Below are 20,998 nucleotides of genomic sequence, written 5' to 3'. Positions count from 1 at the left end.
CAAATAACTTCCTGTTTGTCTTCAAAGGGTGAGTAGTTTTACTTTATTTTACTTTGATTGTTGCGTTTGTCTGTTCGTGTTAAGTCTTAGAACATACTTGTTTGACTTTAAGGGAATATTTATTGTGGACAGTTTAGGCCTTAATGGACACGAATGGACACGACATGAAATGTCAAGTAGGTGAGTAGTTTTACTTTATTTTACTTTGATTGTTGCATTTGGTCTGTTCGTGTTGAGTCTTCGAACAACTTGTTTGAGTTTAAGGTTTCCACTGTGAAGCTTTATGAATATTTATTAAGGACAGTTTAGGCCTTAATGGACACAGACATGAAATGTCAAATAGGTGAGTAGTTTTACTTTATTTTACTTTGATTGTTGCATTTGTCTGTTCGTGTTGAGTCTTCAAACAACTTGTTTGACTTTAAGGGTTCCACTGTGAAGCTTTATGAATATTTATTAAGGACAGTTTAGGCCTTAATGGACACAGACATGAAATGTCAAATAGGTGAGTAGTTTTACTTTATTTTACTGTAATTGTTGCGTTTGTTTGTGTTGAGTCTTCGAACAACTTGTTTTACTTTAAGGGTTCCACTGTGAAGCTTTATGAATATTTATTAAGGACAGTTTAGGCCTTAATGGACACAGACATGAAATGTCAAATGGGTGAGTAGTTTTACTTTATTTTACTTTGATTGTTGCGTTTGTCTGTTTGTGTTGAGTCTTCGAACAACTTGTTTGACTTTAAGGGAATATTTATTAAGGACAGTTTAGGCCTTAATGGACACAGACATGAAATGTCAAGTAGGTGAGTAGTTTTACTTTATTTTACTTTGATTGTTGCATTTGGTCTGTTCGTGTTGAGTCTTCGAACAACTTGTTTGAGTTTAAGGTTTCCACTGTGAAGCTTTATGAATATTTATTAAGGACAGTTTAGGCCTTAATGGACACAGACATGAAATGTCAAATGGGTGCGTAGTTTTACTTTATTTTACTTTGATTGTTGCGTTTATCTGTTTGTGTTGAGTCTTCGAACAACTTGTTTGACTTTAAGGGAATATTTATTAAGGACAGTTTAGGCCTTAATGGACACAGACATGAAATGTCAAGTAGGTGAGTAGTTTTACTTTATTTTACTTTGATTGTTGCGTTTGTCTGTTCATGTTGAGTCTTCAAACAACTTGTTTGACTTTAAGGGTTTCACTGTGAAGCTTTATGAATATTTATTAAGGACAGTTTAGGCCTTAATGGACACAGACATGAAATGTCAAATAGGTGAGTAGTTTTACTTTATTTTACTGTAATTGTTGCGTTTGTTTGTGTTGAGTCTTCGAACAACTTGTTTTACTTTAAGGGTTCCACTGTGAAGCTTTATGAATATTTATTAAGAACAGTTTAGGCCTTAATGGACACAAACATGAAATGTCAAATGGGTGAGTAGTTTTACTTTATTTTACTTTGATTGTTGCGTTTGTCTGTTTGTGTTGAGTCTTCAAACAACTTGTTTGACTTTAAGGGAATATTTATTAAGGACAGTTTAGGCCTTAATGGACACAGACATGAAATGTCAAGTAGGTGAGTAGTTTTACTTTATTTTACTTTGATTGTTGCATTTGTCTGTTCGTGTTGAGTCTTCGAACAACTTGTTTTACTTTAAGGGTTCCATTGTGAAGCTTTATGAATATTTATTAAGGACAGTTTAGGCCTTAATGGACACAAACATGAAATGTCAAGTAAATATGAAAATAGTATTATTGTGCTACTCCCTCAGCTGGTAAAAGGTGATCTGTGAAAAAAACACCGGTGGGGGACCACCGTGGTCCAAAAAAAAAAAAAAAAAAAATGCAGCATTTCATTTCAGAGTCCCAACATTGTGCTTTTTCTGGTCAAAAAGACGTGGCTATAGCAGGAAAATGTTACATTCAGTTCACCTTGATGACGAGAACAAAAGTCACTTCATACCAGTTAGGGAACAGCAACCAAACATCTCCGGAAACACGAAATAAAGTCACTTGTACGGTACAACAATAATAGATTTTCGATTATATTAAAACATTTTTACAGTGATCACACCGTGAGCGATGGAATCCACGTTCACTAACATTTGATGTAAACATTTGCCTTCAGTGGATGAAATTATAAATTAACACTTGCTTGTGAGTTTGGTGGCTAGTTTGGATCCCTCCTCTCCCTTTCTTCTCTCATCCCTGATTTTAGAACAGGCCAAGGAAACAAACGGGATTCAGGATCTTAATGTGCAGGATGAAGGTGTATTATAGGACCGCCACAGTCGGTGGTATTATAGGACCGCCACAGCCTAGGTAGGTGTCATCTGCTTTTTTTTGTTGAACCAAAGTCCAGATTGGGTATTATTATTCTGCTTTCGGTCTGAAACTGGGTAACACTGCTAGATCTTTAATAATACAATAATCTGATATGATTCTGAATCATAATGTGCAAGGAAATCATCTTGACGTGTACCAAGTACTCATGTCAATAATAATACTTAAAAAAAATTAATTCTCCTTAATCTAAAACTACTTTCACCCTGACAGGATGTTGTGGATAACATACAATTTTACAAGGAATGTAGGATTTCATATGAGAATTTGTCACCGCAGTTCCTCAAATGGTGGTCTCCGCCCCCCCCCCCAATTCATCACCGCTTGGTTTTAATGACGCTTTACAAGAAGGTACACAAAATTATAGTAGTACCTACCTAACCGCGAATCATTAGTTCCTCAGTATTTTTGTGTACCTTTTATTGTTAAGACATGGCATCTGTAAAGCTGACGACTAAGGAGAGCACATTCTGGAGACGCTTCAATACTGATTGGAAAATAATTAGCGATTAGAAAACAACAATGGAATCAAACAGGGTGTCATATATATGAATATGTTGTAATATGGGCGGCACGGCGGTCGAGTGGTTAGCGCGCAGCTAGGAGACCAGGGTTCAATCCCACACTCGGCTATCTCTGTGTGGAGTTTGCATGTTCTCATGTGTGGGGTTTTTTTATCCGAGTACTCCAGTTTCCTCCCACATTCCAAAAACATGCTAGGTTAATTAGCGACTCCAAATTGTCCATAGGTATGAATGTGAGTGTGAATGGTTGTTTGTCTATATGTGCCCTGTGATTGGCTGGCCACCAGTCCAGGGTGTACCCCGCCTCTCTTACGAAGACAGCTGGGATAGGCTCCAGCACCGGCCATGACCCTCGTGATGATGAGCGGTAGAAAATGAATGAGTTCTCCTCCTATTTTGTGTGGAAGTGGTAACTTTTTGGCTTCCTATTTTGTCTTTCCCGCCCCTCGGCCGTCTCTGTGTGGAGTTTGCATGTTCTCCCGTGCATGCGTGGGTTTTCTCCGGGTTCTCCGATTTCCTCCCACATTCCAAAAACATGCTAGGTTAATTAGCGACTCCAAATTGTCCATAGGTATGAATGTGAGTGTGAATGGTTGTTTGTCTATATGTGCCCTGTGAATGGCTGGCTGGCCACCAGTCCAGGGTGTACCCCGCCTCTCGCCCGAAGACAGCTGGGATAGGCTCCAGCACCCCCCGCGACCCTCGAATGAATGAATGTTGTAATATACAGTGGAACCTTGGTTAGTGTCATTACTGTAACGGAAATGGACGCTAACCGAATCAATTTTTATAAAGCTTTTCACTGCTTAGTCACACACACTGGTGGTGGTGGTAACCTACGTATATCTGTAGTCACAGCTACCCTGGGGTAATATGACAGATGCGGCAACAGTGACAAGTGGAGGACGCTAACCGAGGTTCAACTCTATGCGATTTGAATCATTGTATAAATATACACGATTCCTGTTACTCCATTTGAGGAAATGTGGTGAGTACTTTTGGACGATGCGAGGAGTGGCTGCTGGTGCTTGTTTGTCAAGCAGAATAAATACAAATGATGAACACTGATATCGCGAAGGTATCAAATAGCACCGAGTTGGTCCGTTAATGGTCGTCGCCGTTTTGAAAAAAAAGCACGGGTCCCTGGAGTAGTAGTCGAGAAGCTTTTTCAGTGACGCTCATTTGGCAACAATATGTACTAAAATGAGGTAATGTGGATTTAGTACAATTATGAATATTTAGTGGCTAAAATTGTTTAAAAAAAAACACATTGTGGCAGTAAAAAAAAATTAAAATGACACTGACAAAAACAACACAGAATTATTCGACATCAGCGTGAAATGACGAGACGCAACCTTAACTGCGGCACACTGAATGAGGAGGGCTGGCGTTAAAGAGACCGGGATGGGCAGGGCCCTCATAGCCCTTTGTTGAAGTAGACCCTCTCCAGGCCTGGGTGGCTGGCCCGGATCTTCTCCTGCAGCTCAGGTTCCAGGCGGCTAACTGATATGGAGCTGGAGGACAGGCAGGGACGTTATTTAGCATCCTTTGCTGTGGACTGTGGCTGTGTTCGAAACCGCATACTAACTACTAGTACATACTTCCATGCCCGTACTAGCCACACTACATACTGCATACCCAAACCATCAGACAGTATGTAAAGCGTTTACACTACAGTGTACTACATGATAACCCACAATGCATTGCGCTCCTACCCGAGCCGAAATCAACAGGCGGAAACCGGAGTACCCGGAGAAAACCCACGCATGCACGGGGAGAACATGCAAACTCCACACAGAGATGGCCGTGGGTGGAATTGAACTCGGGTCTCCTAGCTGTGAGGTCTGTGCGAATGAATGAATGAATTCTCCTATTTTGTGTGGAAGTGGTAACTTTTTGGCTTCTTATTTTGTCTTTCCCCACCCTCGGCCATCTCTGTGTGGAGTTTGCATGTTCTCCCCGTGCATGCGTGGGTTTTCTCCGGGTACTCCGGTTTCCTCCGACATTCCAAAAACATGCTAGGTTAATTAGCGACTCCAAATTGTCCATAGGTATGAATGTGAGTGTGAATGGTTGTTTGTCGATATGTGCCCTGTGATTGGCTGGCCACCAGTCCAGGGTGTACCCTGCCTCTTGCCCGAAGACAGCTGGGATAGGCTCCAGCACCTCCCGCGACCCTCGTTAGGATAAGCGGTAGAAAATGAATGAATTCTCCTCCTATTTTGTGTGGAAGTGGTAACTTGTTGGCTTCTTATTTTGTCTTTCCCCACCCTCGGCCATCTCTGTGTGGAGTTTGCATGTACATAGATATGAATGTGAGTGTGAATGGTTGTTTGTCTATATGTGCCCTGTGATTGGCTAGCGACCAGTCCAGGGTGTACCCCACCTCGTGTCACCCCAAGACAGCTGGGATAGGCTCCAGCACCCCCCCCCCCGCGACCCTCGTGAGGATAAGCGGTAGAAAATGAATAGTAAGCTAAAATCACATACTACCAGTGTAGATACAGTGCATACTCAAAAAGTTTGTATGAGTACTATGTAAGTATGCGGTTTCGAACACAGCCTGTGGTCACATCCCGCTACGTCGGATTCACTCACCTCTTCTGGGGGAACAGCGCGCAGCACAGTGGAGTGGCAAACACCAAGCTGGAAATGACACCATAAAAAAGCATCATGAAGTATGAATGTGAAGATATCATGCGAGGTAATACATCGTCGCTGAAGTGTTACGATGGAACCTTTAAATCAGACTTCACTCAAAATGGCGCATAAATACATTTCATGGAAGAAGCGGCCACTCACCAGAATCCCACCAGGCTGACTTGAATAGGTGCACTCATCCATGGGAACCTCTGAGAGGAGCAGGCAGAAAAAAAACAAAAGCCGTATTGAATTCCTTATCCTGTGGTGGGACCATTATAGTTCCAGTCTTACCTTCAAAAAGGCCTTATTTTCCAAATGGTTCATTAAAAAGGGTGGGATGGCTGGAAAAAAAACAAACAAGTCATGACTTCACAGAAGAAGTTTAAAGTTATCATACAGTTCCTAGTACCCATTCCCGGAGAGGCCATGAGGATCCTTGAGACCACAACCTGAGAGATAGCCTGCTGCGCAGCTTTTGTCGACTCCCCTATCCTGTTGTCATTCTCGTCTGTTATGGGAATACCGTGTTTGAGTTCTCTGAGGACACGGAGCAAAGAGCACAATCAGTCCAAAACCATGACCATATTGTAACCAAGGGGCGGCACGGCGGTTGAGTGGTTAGCGCACAGACCTCACACCTAGGAGACCAAGGTTCAATTCCACCCTCGGCCATCTCTGTGTGGAGTTTGCATGTTCTCCCTGTGCATGCGTGGGTTTTCTCCGGGTACTCCGGTTTCCTCCCACATTCCAAAAACATGCTAGGTTAATTAGCGACTCCAAATTGTCCATAGGTATGAATGTGAGTGTGAATGGTTGTTTGTCTATATGTGCCCTGTGATTGGCTGGCCACCAGTCCAGGGTGTACCCCGCCTCTCGCCCGAAGACAGCTGGGATAGGCTCCAGCCAGCACCCCTTCGAAACCCTCGTGAGGATAAGCGGTATAAAATGAATGAATGAATGAGTTCTCCTCCTATTTTGTGTGGAAGTGGTAACTTTTTGGCTTCTTATTTTGTCTTTCCCCACCCTCGGCCATCTCTATGTGTAGTTTGCATGTTCTCCCCGTGCATGCGTGGGTTTTCTCCGGGTACTCCGGTTTCCTCCCACATTCCAAAAACATGCTAGTTTAATTAGCGACTCCAAATTGTTCATAGGTATGAATGTGAGTGTGAATGGTTGTTTGTCTATATGTGCCCTGTGATTGGCTGGCCACCAGTCCAGGATAAGCAGTATAAAATGAATGAATGAGTTCTCCTCCTATTTTGTGTGGAAGTGGTAACTTTTTGGCTTCTTATTTTGTCTTTCCCCACCCTCGGCCATCTCTGTGTGGAGTTTGCATGTTCTCCCCGCGCATGCGTGGGTTTTCTCCGGTTTCCTCCCATGTTCCAAAAACATGCTAGGTTAATTGGCCTCTCGCCCGAAGACACCTGGGATAGGCTCCAGCACCCCCACTCCACAACCCTTGTGAGGATAAGCGTTAGAAAATTAATGAATTAATGAATGTAATTGTGACTATAGGGTTGCTAGAACATATTTAGAGGGCTCTCATAATGTCAAATAATATATTTAGAAGCTCGTAAACAGGTTTTCTATACTATAACTAAAAAAAATATTCTGTTTATGAATAAGGAATCCTACTTGGCAGAAATTCACTTATCACAGTCGGGTCTGAAACCAATTAACAGCAATAAACGAGGGATTGCTGTAACGGCTTTTAAGAATAAAGAAAAAAATTCAATACATTTTTCCCTCGCAGTCCCTTAAATAACTGTCAAGCATGTCAAAATGTGACTTAAAACATTGACTGTACACTTAATGAAGGTGACAGTTTGACACCGGAACAGATTAATTCCTTTATCATTGTTGATTATATGGAAAATTACTTACACATATGTACACATATATTATATATAGCATTGTAGCTGTCCATTTCCTATCACATGTTCAACATAACATACGTGTTCTCGTCCTGCTTAGGTAAACTTAATAATTGAAGGCCCCATTTTGGACGCAGCGGTGCCAGATTCCCGCCTTACCTTTGCCTCATCAGAGGGATGTTGATACAGTTGGCGGCAGCGACAGCAGCAAATGGAACAAAGCGTCCAATCAGAGGTGAGACGTGCTGCAGCGAGGATGAGAAAGAAGCGTGTGCGTTAAAGCATCTCCGCCATTAATCAGCACGAATAACACCAAACGAGCTCGGCAGGGAGACACGCCGATTCCGGCGCACGACCCCGTGAATAATTAGGCTCCTCTCGGACAAAGAAGCTATTTGTGCGCTACTAACGTCGTGTCAGCAAGCCCGAGCATTTGAGGTCAGCGCGTTAAAATGAGTAAGTAGAATGGGGTTAGATGAACCGATACCTTGGTTAGTGCGTTTAGTCCGAGAGCGGTGGCAACCGCCCCTGTGGTGGCGGACACGTACGCCGTGCCAAGCTGACTGCAAAACCAGAGAAGCACATCAAGCGCTCAATGAGAGTCCGTGGCGTGGAGAACATGGATGCTTCCGTACCTGACCGTGATGGGAGCGTCGCCGCTCCTGTTGGTGTAATTGACTATCGCGTTGAACGACTGATTGATCCACTGCCAGAACAACACAGCCGGAGTCGTCCTGAAGGAGGGAAAAATAAGCCAATTCAATGCTCACATGTGACTTGGCACTTTTTATGACTTTGGACTTGCAACACGATGACTCGGATTTTAGTCAGATGACTTGAGCGTGTATTCGGCAAGACAACACAATTTCCCACAGAATCCGCCGCATTGAATGCATTGACGAAAATAACATATTTTAAAATAACAAAATAAATATTTTAAAATATTTAAAAAATAAAATAAAAATAACAAAATAAAATAAAAATAATAACTAAATAAAATTTTTAATTTGAAATTGTCATTGTATCATATCACCTCGTACTTGGGTTCGTGACAAAAAATAAAAACAATAATAGTAATAAATAATAAATAATAATAAACAATAAACAATAATAAAATGACGTTTAAAAAATACTTTAATAAAAAACAAATAAAAACATTAATCAAATAAAGTTAAAAAAACTGAAATTATATTATGAAAGCAGGAAGTGAACAAACGTAACAGTGACTGATTATAAAAGTACCAGCCAGATGGAGAGGTAGGATTTAATAAGCTTTGCTTCTTCCTACTCCTTTTCGACATGTGGAACTGGGAACTGATTATGTGACGAAAATAAAAAAAAAAACTTAAACTATATTAGGAAAGCAGGAAGTGAACAAATGTAACAGTTACTGATTGTAAAAGTACCAGATGGAGGGGTAGGTTTTAATAAGCTTTCCTTCTTCCTACTCCTTTTGGACATGTGGAACTGTGAACTGATTATGTGACAAAAAATAATAATAATAATAATAAAAATAAATAAACTATATTAGGAAAGCAGGAAGTGAACAAATGTAACAGTTACTGATTGTAAAAGTACCAGATGGAAGGGTAGGATTTAATAAGCTTTGCTTCTTCCTACTCCTTTTGGACATGTGGAACTGTGAACTGATTATGTGACAAAAAAAAAAAAAAACTTATATTAGGAAAGCAGGAAGTGAACAAGTGACGGTGCGTAATGGGCCAAAAAGTTCCACCTTAGATTTTTGGTGTTGTTCTATATACTAAAAAGAATGTAATATTATTATTTTTATGACTATTATTCATAAGTAGTTCATATGTAAGCGGAATGGCAGGAATCTTAGACGACTAAATCGGCAAATTCTTACTTGTAGAAGGTCATCATGCATCCAGTGATGGTCATGTTCATTGGAACCTGCGCTGACATGCGGCCAATCAGGATCATCTTTTCTCCCGTGTCAGGATGGAATGCTGAGTCAAAGACATATTTGGCTCTCCACAGCTCATCTTCAGTCAGCCCGGGGGAGACTATACCTTGCCTGGAGGACCATGAACATCTCACTTAGTGGTAAGAGCTTTGAATTGAAGTGGGACATCTAGCCTAGCTTACCTGTAGTCTGTGATGATTTTGTGCGCATGTGCTAATTGTTCGTTGGTGAGCAGGACGTTCCTCGGGTCGGTGACGGTGAAGAAATGCTTAGCGCGGCCCACAAATGTACTCTGGTCCCAGCGGGGCTCCTTGATGTTTATGGAGGTGGAGAGCTCTGCAGCCATGTTAGTCTGGTGAAAACAAAGTGTGTTTTTTTTTTTAGTCAGTCGTCAAAAAGTGGAACTGAAATTTGCAAAGTCAGTAAAGTAGCTAGCGGTTGATTAATACAGAGACTTGCACAAGCTTAGGCAGAGCCCAAAATGTTTTATTTAAAAATAGTTATGTGATTTCAACAATATGAAATGCTTTTTAAACATAAACTACTTGGCTCACGTTTATTGACAACATTGGCAAACGGATGACGAACCATTGCTAGTCATCGTGTAGCTGCGTTGTTGTGGAATAACAAGACTAAACACATGCTAACACTCCAGCATCTCCGCTTTGCTGCCGTGCCCTCATTCTCCTTACCTCCTTAGGACAACCAGAAATGATAGGACACTCTGCACTGCTTTTTTTCTGAATGATGCGTTTGATGTGATATGTTTTTTGCGGCTTCAGGCTGTACTATTTACTCATATACTATATGGTTCTACCATATCTTACTTATTGTGTGGAAATACGGGGTAATAACTACAAAAGCAATCTTCACTCGCTAAATGTACTGCAAAAAAGGTCAGTAAGGATAATTCAGAGAACATACTAACTAACAGCTAAAATAATGCATAAGGCTAAAAATAACCAATTAGCTAAAAATGTCATCCAATACTTCTCTACAAGAGAGGAGAAATATGATCTCAGGGAAGAAGTATACATTTGAAACACTTCTATGCTAGGACTACGTTATGCTAGCCATAGCATTTCCGTATGTGGAATCAAACTATGGGATAGATTGAGTAAGGAAGTCAAACAATGCACAACGATGAGCCAATTCAAGAAACAATACAAGCAGTTGATGTTTGCTAAATACAAGGAGGAAGAGTCTTGAACCAGTCATGATGTGCTATATATATACTGTTACATTTGTTCACTTCCTGCTTTCCTAATATAGTTTAAGTTTTTTTTTTTAATTTTTTATTATTTTTTATTTTTGTCACATAATCAGTTCACAGTTCCACATGTCCAAAAGGAGTAGGAAGAAGCAAAGCTTATTAAATCCTAGCCCTCCATCTGGTACTTTTACAATCAGTAACTGTTACATTTGTTCACTTCCTGCTTTCCTAATATAGTTTAAGTTTTTTTTTTAATTTTTTTTATTTTTATTTTTTTATTTTATTTTTGTCACATGTCACATAATCAGTTTTTTTTATTTTTTGTTTAATTTTTCATTTAAAATCATTTATAATAATATTTTTTATAATAATTAAAAAAAAAAACCTTAAACTATATTAGGAAAGCAGGAAGTGAACAAATGTAACAGTTACTGATTGTAAAAGTACCAGATGGAGTTGTAGGATTTAATAAGATTTGCTTCTTCCTACTCCTTTCGGACATGTGGAACTGTGAACTGATTATGTGATGCATTCAATTGTAATCTGATGCATTTTCAAATGAAATTAAACCATTACCATTACCATATATTAAGTCTATATATTACACGCCAACGATGGATCTGCGCGATTGATAGCGCTGTGCCCGAGATGGATCCATCGTTAGCGCGTAACATATACATAAACACGGGCAATTCAAGTGGGAAAAGTGGAAATTACAGTCAACAGGTCCCTGAACACCTCATCACCTAACTTCGGAAAAGGCTTCACTACACGTAGAATATGCAGGGTTCATAAAACGCTATTATGCTATAAAATGCTATTACATCTAAACCTGCCATGCAAATGTTTACTTTCTCTGCAAGCAGCTTTTTGGAGGCTTTCAATGTAAATATACACACAGTTTATGTCAGGGTACCACCACACACAGCCAGATGAAACTGGCCTGCGCTGCCATGAACATGTCGTGCGTGTGCGCCTGCAAGTCAGTGACACCCAGCCTCAGATGTGTTTTTTTTAACCATTTTTTGCTCCCGACCACCGGGACTCAAAACAAAGGTATCTGCAAGGATTTGCTGCAGGATGATGAAACTCCCACTGGAATTGCACCAAACATGGCTGCTGGTTTGACTGACTGACAAGAGCACGGAAAGTCTCGGTGTACTGTCTCTTTAAATGCAATTAAACTGTCAGGAGAAGGCAACAAGGGGAAGGAAAGCCCAGTTTACTTGATGCTATTCTTTATTAGCTGTAAATCCGTAAATGGGGGGGATTAATGCAGCGTTAATCAATACTTTTACATTGCAAATGAAGGTGATGTGGGAGGATGAACTTTGGACCGAGTGATATGCAAGCCCTCACTCTCAGCCAATCACATTCAGCCTGCGTGGCTACACATTAACCACATTAATTGCCTCCGTAAGATCAATATCTGTCATATGAAATATCTTTCATTCATTTTTTCATTCATGTGTTGCTGTTTTTGTTGATTTTTTTTTATCGCACCTTTTTTTCAAACATGTACACACACACTGTGACTAAACCGGTCCAATCTGGACCGAGATTCTTTACTGCATGGAAACAATGCAACAAATCTCCGAATGACAGTAAAGGCATCAATGTAGAGAAAAGATTTATGCTAGTGAATGCATCACCGATTCAACTAGTATGGAGGCGCCACATCCACACATTTACCACAACACACACACACACACACTATTTACCTACCACCTGAAAGCAAACATTTAATTTCGACGTCTTTTTTAAATTAAATAATGTACATCGTTTACTTACTGCGCCGAGGGCTCCGGTGCTCCGTAAGAGGTGTCCCTGAAAGGCTGCGGTTCAGCTAATTTAGCGAGGAACAGCAGTCCGTAACCACATCGCTCCCCCCTTCCACCGGAAGCAGCTGTATAACACAATAAAACGCTATAGTCCATGCTCGAACCCAAGTGCAGCCAGATTTGATATCAATCACAACAAATAACTTATGTTAGCTATGTTTTTTTTTTACTGTAAAACATTCATCTAAATTGCTAAACGATACACTCCACGGTTCCGTTAAGAGGCTTTTATTTTTATGAACATTTTCCGGTTAGTGCTCTCATACGGTAGCTTAATTTATGCACGAGGTTGGTGGTAAAAGGAAGGACAAATGGATTGAACTATATTTGTTTTTATTTGTCAATATATTAATCTAGCTAGCTATTTATATGTTTATGTATCGATATAGTCATCTTTTTATGTATTTAATACATCTTTATGCACAAGGTTGGTGGTAAAAGCAAGGACAAATGGAGTGAACTATCTTTATTTGTTTTTATTTGTTAATATATTAATCTAGCTAGCTATTTATATGTTTATGTATCGATATAGTCATCTGTTTATGTATTTAATACATCTTTATGCACGAGGTTGGTGGTAAAAGCAAGGACAAATGGATTGAACTATCTTTATTTGTTTTTATTTGTCAATATATTAATCTAGCTAGCTATTTATATGTTTATGTATCGATATAGTTATGTGTTTATATATTTAATACATCTAGTTGGACAGTGTTTCCTCATGGGTTCAGGTTGTTGGTGGTTTTCAAATGTGTCAAAATGAAGGATGATTTTCGTGACCTTGAAGCAAACATGGGTATTTAATTAATTGATCAGTTATCAGATGTGATCACATGTGTTAGCAGGTGTTTTTGGGATGGAGGCACAGCAGCTTGAGAAAGATAAAAATGTTCTTTTTTCATTTCAGTTCCATTTAAAGACTAAATTAACAGATTTTCGTGGTTCCTACATTTATCTTAGCGTGAATAGTTGTCTATGTGTGGCCTGTGATTGGCTGGCCACCAGTCCAGGGTGTACCCCGCCTCTCACCCCGAAGACAGCTGGGATAGGCTCCAGCATCCCCCGCGACCCTCTTGAGGATAAGCGGTAGAAAATGAATGAATTAATTTATCTTAGCAAAAGCTTTTAGTTTTGTCCACAAGATGGCGCTACTTTTTCCCCATTTAAGGCATGCAGCAAAATCAAACCTTGTACTATTATCATTTTCTGCAAGGGTGTTTGTTATTGAAATCTACCGCTTATCCTCACGAGGGTCGCGGGGGTGCTGGAGCCTATCCCAGCTGTCTTTGAGTGAGAGCGAGCGGGGTACACCCTGGACTGGTGGCCAGCCAATCACAGGGCACATATAGACAAACAACCATTCACACTCACATTCATACCTATGGACAATTTGGAGTCGCCAATTAACCTAGCATGTTTTTGGAATGTGGGTGGAAACCGGAGTACCCGGAGAAAACCCACGCATGCACGGGGAGAACATGCAAACTCCATACAGAGATGGCCTAGGGTAATATTTACCTCACGTCATCGCTTCAAGGAGATTATGTCATTGAATTGATGTCAGCGTGACGTGTTCTCTATTTTAGGTGTGATGTTTGACGAGTTGCCTGCCCTCTTTTGGACAAACCGAGAACCTGACATAATTAAATGCCGAAGTGAAGATTAATTACTAATGTTGTAAAGCGGTAACAGTACAATTGACACAGCTGGAACGTCGACCGTAAAGTAAAAAAAAAAATTATCACACACCATTGAATAACTCGTTAAGCTAGCTTCCACCAAAACAATGTCCACCGTATAATGTTGGGAGAGAAATAAACTACATATACTAAACTATAAAATAAACTACAAGCGTTTCCTACAAAAGTCAGCTAATTGTGTAGCTATACTCGTCATTTATACAGTCGCAATATTTGATTTGTTGCTAGTTAGTGTTATTCTGTTTTTCTTCAAGGACTACAATACCCATGCAAAGGCTCCTTTCATATGCACATGCGCAGTCCGTACCTCTGCGCGAGACAGCTGGAGGAGAAAATGGCAGCACACATGCTAGGACAGCAGGTAAGACGGTCAATGATTTTACTCATTTTTACTCATATAGAATAGTTCGTACTTGATATTTTTATGTTGTAAAGTCTATCCAACATACCGCAACCCTTATTGGGTACCAGTTGTCGACTCTGAATTGTATGAATAAATATACGCGGTATTGCACTTGAATGACTGCTAATGTGTTAGCTTAGCAGCTAGCAGTAATGTATGCAATCGATGCAAAGCTATCAAGTTGTGTTGTAATGTTAAAAATATGCTATTTAATTATGCAGGTCCGCCAGTTTAGCACATCAGTCGTCCGACCTGCAGCAAAACTGATCAAGGTACATAAATTATATATACATTAAGCCCCTTCAACGTCAATTGAGTTGTACATGAATGTCAGTATATGACTCTCTTCTATTTAAGCCACCCATTCAAGTCTATGGAGTGGAAGGCCGTTATGCCACAGCTCTGTTCTCAGCTGCTAGTAAGCAGAAGAAACTGGACCAAGTGGAACAGGAGCTGGCTAAAGTAAATGTAAGTAAAGGAGTTTAATCAGATATGGTTGGATGCCCACTTGAATTGCTTCGCTTTTTCCCCCACAGACCCTCATCAAGGATCCCAAACTTTCCAGTGTGGTCATGAACCCTCATGTGAAGCGTAGCATCAAGCAGAAGACCTTCACCGATGCCCTTGCCAAGGCCAAAGTCTCGTCGATCACCGTCAACCTCATTAGTGAGTTGTCACATATGTGGTCAAGTCACTTCATGTGTGCAGTAATACTTATACATCAGGCATCCATTACGACAAAGAGTGTTTTTCAACATGTCGCTTTGGCTGTTCTCATGAGCTCCACATTACAACTTTTTCCTATAGAGAATAATGTAATGTGTATAATTAGTTAAAATCTATACTTCACTGTCGTACAAGTCTTAGTTAAAAACTGACAATTCAATAAAAGTAAAGTAAAACTACTCATCTATTGAAGACAATTGTCAGACATAATGGAGAGGGGAAACAAGGTGTTTGTTTTATAGATACTGCTGGAAATAATGGTCGTTTTGTGTACTTGACAAAAAACCCATCTTTAGTTTTTTTTTTAAATCTACACTCCTGAACAAAATGTTTAGATCAGTTGAAAAAGTTAGACCAGGGGTCTCAAACACGCGGCCCGTGGGCCAAATGTGGCCCGCAGGACAGTAGTTTGAGGCCCCCGCCTTGATATGAAAGTTTAATGTTAGTGCGGCCCGATATGGATGCTGTATGGTATCATGTACCCAGAAAAAATTATTACGTTTGATTCATGTTAAAGGTTAAATAACTGTTAATAGTTATCCTCCCTATCCGTGTGGAAGTGGTAAGTTTTTGGCTATTTAAGTTTAAAGGAAATAACTTGACTTGAAGGCTACCGTTTAGGTCGCTAGCTCTCTAGATTCCGCTAACCTGCGCCTGTGCTTATTGTCATTTCAACCTGTTTAGTGTTTATAGTGAAAAACACACTTTTCAATGTTTACTGAGCCAAAGTCACTTTAAAAAAAATCTATCTGCCTTGCATCTTTGTTTAATTTTTGATGCTGAAATATATTGTCTGTTTCTGCAGATGTTTTGTCCGACAACGGTCGTCTGACTCTAACTGGGGACGTCATCGCTGCTTTTGGCAAGATGATGAGTGCACACCGCGGTGAGGTGATCTGCACAGTTACCACTGCTCAGGTGTGTTGTCTGTCTATGTTGTACAAATGTTGGTGTCATCTTCAAGGTTACCTGTGCTATATACACTCAATGTTATATTATCCATTTTAGCCTTTGGATCAGGCTAATCTGGCTGAGCTGAAAGTCGCACTCAATGGATTTCTACAGAAGGGGGAAGTTATCAAGCTGGAGACCAAGGTACAGTTTTAGTCTTACTATGGAAGGGTGTTGGTCTCATTATTACTAATGAGCAGTTTGTCCATGCCAGTCTCCATTAGAGTGTCTCCATGAAGTGTTATTGTGTACTTGTTAGAACTTGTTAGAACAAGCAAATTTTGCATAAAACTGGATTTTTTTCAGTCATATCTTATTATAAAGATGCCATTCCAACCAAGCCTTGGTTGATGAATCACCTCGCTGATTAATCTGCAGCACATTCTCAGCCTGTAACTACATTCATTCATTCATTCATTTTCTACCGCTTATCCTCACGAGGGTCGCGGAGGGTGCTGGAGCCTATCCCAGCTGTCTTCGGGCGAGAGGCGGGGTACACCCTGGACTGGTCGCCACCCAATTACAGGGCACATATAGACTAACAACCATTCACATTCATACCTATGGACAATTTGGAGTCGCTAATTAACCTAGCATGTTTTTGGAATGTGGGAGGAAACCGGACTACCCGGAGAAAACCCACACATGCACGGGGAGAACATGCAAACTCCACCCAGAGACGGCCGAGGGGCAGGAAAGACAAAATAAGAAGCCAAAAAGTTACCACTTCCACACAAAATAGGAGAACTCATTTTCATTCATTTTCTACCGCTTATCCTCACGAGGGTCGTGGGGGGTGCTGGAGCCTATCCCAGCTGTCTTCGGGCGAGAGGCGGGGTACACCCTGGACTGGTGGCCAGCCAATCACAGGGCACATATAGACAAACAACCATTCACACTCACATTCATACCTATGGACAATTTGGAGTCGCTAATTAACCTAGCATGTTTTTGGAATGTGGGAGGAAACCGGAGTACCCGGAGAAAACCCACGCATGCACTGGGAGAACATGCAAACTCCACCCAGAGACGGCCGAGGGGCGGGAAAGACAAAATAAGAAGCCAAAAAGTTACCACTTCCACACAAAATAGGAGGAGAACTCATTCATTCATTCATTCATTTTCTACCGCTTATCCTCACGAGGGTCGTGGGGGGTGCTGGAGCCTATCCCAGCTGTCTTCGGGCGAGAGGCGGGGTACACCCTGGACTGGTGGCCAGCCAATCACAGGGCACATATAGACAAACAACCATTCACACTCACATTCATACCTATGGACAATTTGGAGTCGCTAATTTTGGAATGTGGGAGAAAACCGGAGTACCTGGAAAAAACCCACGCATGCAGTGGGAGAACATGCAAACTCCACACTGAGATGGCCGAGGGTGGAATTGAACCCTGGTCTCTGTAACTACATATTTTTTACAAAATAAATGATGATGTCATCAAATAACTTCAAATGCCATCCTCTTCACAGTCTGATCCATCCATCCTGGGCGGCATGATCGTCAGTATTGGAGACAAGTACGTTGACATGTCCACTAAGACTAAGATTCAGAAGCTGACCAAGCTCATGAGAGAATCTTAAATCCCCGCGGACTTCATCTTGGATCCTTTTTGTGGAAATGACCATCATGGGGAAATAACGCTGATAAATGTAAATTGCTACTTGTTTTAGCCATGCAGATATCCAATGTCTGTACTCCAATTCATATGGATGTTAATAAAAGCCCTCCATAATATGGCTCATAATTTGCCTCTGATTTATATCTTTATTTGTATTTTTGACTTGTGCAAGCCATTTACATCTTTATAAATACTATATACTTAAAGCTAATATTGTAGTTCACTCATTTAGTACCAATAGGTTTAAGTACTGCATAAAGAAATTAGCATCTTGTATAATCTGGTACGTGCACTATTGTGAATAATGTAAATCGCACAATACAGAGCAGCTCTGTTAAACTCGTTTTGTAGACAAATAAAACGAGTATAATCAAATGCTATAAGTAGTATTAACTGTTTTTTGTGCATTTTAAGCAAAAAAAGAGCGTTTTCTTCACATTTAACGCTTCATTTCCTCACACTCCCGGAAGTTCGTTGTTTGCGCATGCGTGGTTCATGCGTCTTGTTCCATTGAATTTTTATCAGGCAAAAAATGGCTTCCTGTCTCATCTCGTCGCCCCACTGTCTGAGGGACTGAAAAGAGCTACAAACGTCGCTCTCTCCTTTTTGCGTAATTTGCAGACATGTCAGTTGATGGCGATTCGACATTAACGCTTTCCCGCGGAGTATTTTATATCGACTGAGGTATGGTCAATGTTGTGTTTTTGTAAAATTGCGTAATATTAGCTAAACTTGGGCACACTAAGTTCCATTGACTAGTCGTATATTATGTATTAAACTTCATAGTATGTGTATTTATGTGTGTGGGAGCGTATGTAACATCAAGTCCTGTTATTTTGGTGCACCCCAACAGAAAATGATGCATCAAGTGACCTGTAGCAGCAGCAGCAGTACCAGCGACTACTGCATGAGTGGACCTGCAGAGGACTGTCACCCTGCTAGCTGTTTTGATTTATGCAGCCTCCAATCTAACAAGTTCTACCCAACAAACTCCGGCTTGCACTTGTCACTTGCAGGCTTGGCCCCTTTGCCGCAAAACATTCACAAAGCAACATCAGGTCAATTCCACGACACTCAGAACCCCTTTCAGCTTCAGCCGATGATGAGAAGCAATAACGGGGTGTCTGCGGCGGGCCCGAAGAAAAACACAACCAAAGTCAAGTCAGGAAAAAGAGGAAGGCCGCTAGGGACCACAAAGTTAGCAGGCTACCGTACAAGTACCGGACGTCCACCCGGAACCACAAGAGCTGCTGGGTTTAAAACCAGTCCAGGGAGACCCGTGGGTACTACCAAAGCAGCGGGGTATAAGGTGAGTCCCGGTAGACCCCCTGGTAGTGTCAAGAGCCCGGCTCGACTCAAGGGGCAGGAAACCGGGGGTGGTGATGCTTCCAAGAAACTAGACTTCGGCATCTGTACTAATCCGCCCAAACTGGAATTCACCGGATGTGATGTTACCCTGCTTGACTATTCCATGATGGACAAGAGAGACTTGTGTGAGCCTCTTGTCAAAGCGGATGAAACCAACTGAAAGGTGATACTTTCTTTAAGCGTACTGACCATTGTCACTGTGCAGTGCGGTGGCCGATACTACACATATCGGTATTGATTCGATACCAAGTAAATACAGTATAGTCGCGATACTGATGCTTTTTACTTGGACGCCCATCATTGAGTGATTTTACAATTTATACCTTAATGGTGATCAGAATCAGAATAAGACACAAGATCAGTATCGATCCAATCACAGCTAGGAGACCAGGGTTCAATTCCACCCTCGGCCATCTCTGTGTGGAGTTTGCATGTTCTCTTCGTGCATGCGTGGGTTTTCTCCGGGTACTCCGGTTTCCTCCCACATTCCAAAAACATGCTAGGTTAATTAGCGACTCCAAATTGTCCATAGGTATGAATGTGAGTGTGAATGGTTGTTTGTCTATATGTGCCCTGTGATTGGCTGGCCACCAGTTCAGGGTGTACCCCGCCTCTCGCTCAAAGACAGCTGGAATAGGCTCCAGCACCCCACACGACCCTCGTGAGGATAAGCGGTAGAAAATGAATGAATGAATGAGTTCTCCTCCTATTTTGTGTGGAAGTGGTAACTTTTTGGCTTCTTATTTTGTCTTTCCCCACCCTCGGCCATCTCTGTGTGGAGTTTGCATGTTCTCCTTGTGCATGCGTGGGTTTTCTCCGGGTACCCCCACATTCCAAAAACATGCTAGGTTAATTAGCGGCTCCAAATTGTCCATAGGTATGAGGTATGTGAGTGTGAATGGTTGTTTGTCTATATGTGCCCTGTGATTGGCTGGCGACCAGTCCAGGGTGTACCCCGCCTCTCGCCCGAAGAAAGCTGGGATAGGCTCCAGCACCTCCCGCGACCCCCATTAGGAAAAGCTGTAGAAAATGAATGAATGAATGAATGGATCGAACTACCCACCTCTACTGTGCAGTCTTGTGGATATGACCAAATTCCCTTGCACTAACATGCGCTTTGAAGCATGTTATTGTTCAATATCGTTCCTCATACACACATTGGACCAAGCTCTTATACAGATCTTTCCATGTATACATGTTTTACTAAATCACACCCGTTATAGTATGTGAATGTGTGCTTACTGTTTCTCTGTGTTATCCCATGTCATCAAATACTACGCAATTCAGTCCATTCTAGAGCGACGTTTGAGGTGGCTCGGACATCTAAGGACACGTTGGACTCAGTTGGACGTGAGACTGCAGAAGAAAATGCATGGAGGAATCAAACATTTGTACAAATAAAATTTTGTTTTTATACGCCAAGCTCACATTAAACTGCATTATAATATTTTGACTGATTCAGAATAGAGGATGCCCGGTGGCGTACATTATCATATTGGTGTTCTTGTTGTTTTGTTAGCTTGAACCTGCGTTAAAACACACTCTTTGAATATGGACGTCATTATGTGTTATCACTTACATTAATCTGTTACTGCATTATATTGAAAATAAATTTAAAAAAAAAACGTGGATTTGCATTTATGTGTGTGGGTTGTTTGTGGGATTCTCCCACACCCCAAAATGTTAGCATGTTAGCTTAAATTGGAGACTGTAAATTGTTCATAGGTATTAATGGTTGTTTGGCTACATGTTTTCTCCTTAAAAAAACAGCTTTTCGAGAAGTAAAGAAGTAAGTAAAGGTGCTTTTTAAAAAAAAATGGAACATTTTAAACCCCCCTGCTATTAAAATGGAACTTCCTGTGAA

At 41.1% G+C, this 20,998-nt stretch overlaps 4 protein-coding genes across 4 annotated transcripts in view; 2 read left to right on the top strand and 2 right to left on the bottom strand.

Moving 5' to 3' along the window:
- eif1ad (eukaryotic translation initiation factor 1A domain containing) overlaps positions 1-20,998 on the bottom strand; it is a 203,004-nt gene that overhangs the window by 135,420 nt on the left and 46,586 nt on the right. The gene's annotated exons all lie outside the window — the stretch shown is intronic.
- On the bottom strand, positions 285-12,413 carry LOC131110240 (sideroflexin-1). Its single transcript, XM_058063142.2, has 11 exons — positions 12,312-12,413; positions 9,490-9,659; positions 9,248-9,418; positions 8,016-8,114; positions 7,868-7,943; positions 7,540-7,625; positions 5,916-6,043; positions 5,798-5,847; positions 5,666-5,715; positions 5,462-5,509; positions 285-4,377 (listed from the first exon to the last, which is right to left on the bottom strand). Exons 2-11 carry the CDS (start codon positions 9,651-9,653, stop codon positions 4,281-4,283), a joined length of 969 nt encoding a protein of 322 aa, XP_057919125.2. The 5' UTR covers positions 9,654-9,659; positions 12,312-12,413; the 3' UTR covers positions 285-4,280.
- On the top strand, positions 9,414-17,892 carry atp5po (ATP synthase peripheral stalk subunit OSCP). The gene is made up of 8 exons (XM_058063143.2): positions 9,414-9,447; positions 14,316-14,422; positions 14,686-14,736; positions 14,822-14,932; positions 15,001-15,130; positions 15,996-16,108; positions 16,199-16,285; positions 17,618-17,892. The coding sequence occupies exons 1-8, from the start codon at positions 9,429-9,431 to the stop codon at positions 17,726-17,728; spliced, it is 729 nt and encodes a 242-aa protein (XP_057919126.2). The 5' UTR covers positions 9,414-9,428; the 3' UTR covers positions 17,729-17,892.
- LOC131110511 (uncharacterized) lies at positions 18,274-20,938 on the top strand. The gene is made up of 2 exons (XM_058063704.2): positions 18,274-18,450; positions 18,620-20,938. The coding sequence occupies exon 2, from the start codon at positions 18,623-18,625 to the stop codon at positions 19,292-19,294; it is 672 nt and encodes a 223-aa protein (XP_057919687.2). The 5' UTR covers positions 18,274-18,450; positions 18,620-18,622; the 3' UTR covers positions 19,295-20,938.

Source organism: Doryrhamphus excisus, linkage group LG22 (assembly GCF_037039965.1).
Source record: "Doryrhamphus excisus strain RoL-2023G ecotype Guam linkage group LG22, RoL_Dexc_Guam_v1.1, whole genome shotgun sequence".
In the NCBI taxonomy this organism is placed as follows: domain Eukaryota; kingdom Metazoa; phylum Chordata; class Actinopteri; order Syngnathiformes; family Syngnathidae; genus Doryrhamphus; species Doryrhamphus excisus.
Note: the sequence above shows the minus strand (reverse complement) of the source record. Positions and strands in the feature narration are given on the sequence as shown.